The 1,655-nt window shown below is 27.0% G+C and overlaps 1 protein-coding gene across 1 annotated transcript; it reads left to right on the forward strand.

The window, feature by feature from the left end:
• The first annotated feature begins 448 nt into the window (after positions 1–448).
• On the forward strand, positions 449–1,200 carry LOC130828867 (uncharacterized). The gene is made up of 2 exons (XM_057694890.1): positions 449–583; positions 677–1,200. The coding sequence occupies exons 1-2, from the start codon at positions 526–528 to the stop codon at positions 934–936; spliced, it is 318 nt and encodes a 105-aa protein (XP_057550873.1). The 5' UTR covers positions 449–525; the 3' UTR covers positions 937–1,200.
• Positions 1,201–1,655: the final 455 nt, after the last annotated feature.

Genomic DNA, 1,655 nt, shown 5'->3' on the forward strand with positions numbered 1-1,655 from the left:
ATTGCAATCATACTTTAATTAAAAAAGTAACCACATTCTAACTTAGAATAACAAATGGTTGAGGATCCATGGTTGAAGTGGTTAGCTTAAAAAAAACCATCCAGTTATTGTCCTAACTTTCAACACATAAGTCACAACCTTCCCCTAATACCCGAAATATTTTCTAAGTTTTTTTTTTTTTTTTTTTTTTTTTTTATCAAATTCCTAAACGAGTTTATTTTCTTAGGTAATTAATTTAGTTGGCTATAATTAGCTATAAATATATGATGTAAGAAATTCCTTTCGTACCACACATAATTGTACAATCTGTTCTGCACCCAATAAGTTTATTGGTTAAACTTCATTTATTTTATATCACAAAATAAAAGGTAAAATATTAATTACTATTTTTATTTCATGTTGTGTTTTTTAAACACAACATCTAACTATTTAAGTAAATAATATTAATGTAAACAACAATCAATAAACATTACATTAGCCTAAAAAATAAAAAAAAATAAAAAAACTTGATATTTTGTTTACAGGATGAAGAGATTTGTGGTTCTTCCTCTACTTTTGGTTCTAATTGCTTTCATTAGTTGTGGTAATTACATAATATTGAATTATTTGAATTGTTTACGTATTTTTTTATTTTACAAAATGTTAAAAATTTGTGTTTTGCAACTGAAATGTACAGGCGCGTCTATGGCTCAAACTTATTTTGATTCGTTACCAAGCTTGGATGAAGCTGGAGCTGGAGATGCACCGTCTGAGTCTCCGACTGCAGCACCTCACGCTGGAGTCATGTACTTAGAGAACGTAGAGGAACCACCATGTATGCAGACTAATGGTGAATGTATTGATGAAAAATGCAATAATGATTGCCAGAAAAATCATGCTCAAGATGGAAGATGTATGGTTATTCCTGATAAAAATTTGTGCTGTTGTGGTATCTGATAGTACAAGACTATGTCAATTTACAAATGCATGAATAAGTAATCATATTAAGGAAGAGATTTTCATAATGTTTTCGCTTTTTATTAATAATAATTCAAAACTTAGTATTAAATCTTACATTTCTGAACGAAGAAAAGTGTATTCTTTAAAATTGTAGTTGTATTATTCTAACTTTGTAGCTCTCTATGTATTGTAGTTTTCTCATAATCTCATCTTTGTTGTGAGATTGTATTACAAGTAAATGTGAACTATGTAATTGTCCAATAAATGTATCACTAGAAATTTTAAAATAATATCTTATTTTTCTCTCTTATTTTTCTCACCTATAAAGATTCTCGTACAAATAAAATATTCAAAGAAATTGTGCAAGTACGAAAAAAGCAAATATAACAAATACTTAAACAAGACGAATTGCATTCTTGACATAATCAATAATCACCTGAGTAATATGTGTGGTCATTTTAATTTTTTAGGTTGGAAGTTGTGACATGATAGCTTTGGATGGAAATTTAAATTTAATTTTTAAAATCTGTCAATTCTATTCAATTCCAACTCCAATACAATCTAATATCTAATTTTGACTTTACTAAAGGAAATTTATTTTTGTTAAGACGTAGAAAAATAGAGAGAAAGTAGGAGTAAATAAATAAGAAATAAATTTATTTTTGTTAAGATGTATAGAGAATAGAGGGAAAGTATTAGTAAATAAATAAGAAATT

Source organism: Amaranthus tricolor, chromosome 12 (assembly GCF_026212465.1).
Source record: "Amaranthus tricolor cultivar Red isolate AtriRed21 chromosome 12, ASM2621246v1, whole genome shotgun sequence".
NCBI classification, from domain to species: Eukaryota; Viridiplantae; Streptophyta; class Magnoliopsida; order Caryophyllales; family Amaranthaceae; genus Amaranthus; species Amaranthus tricolor.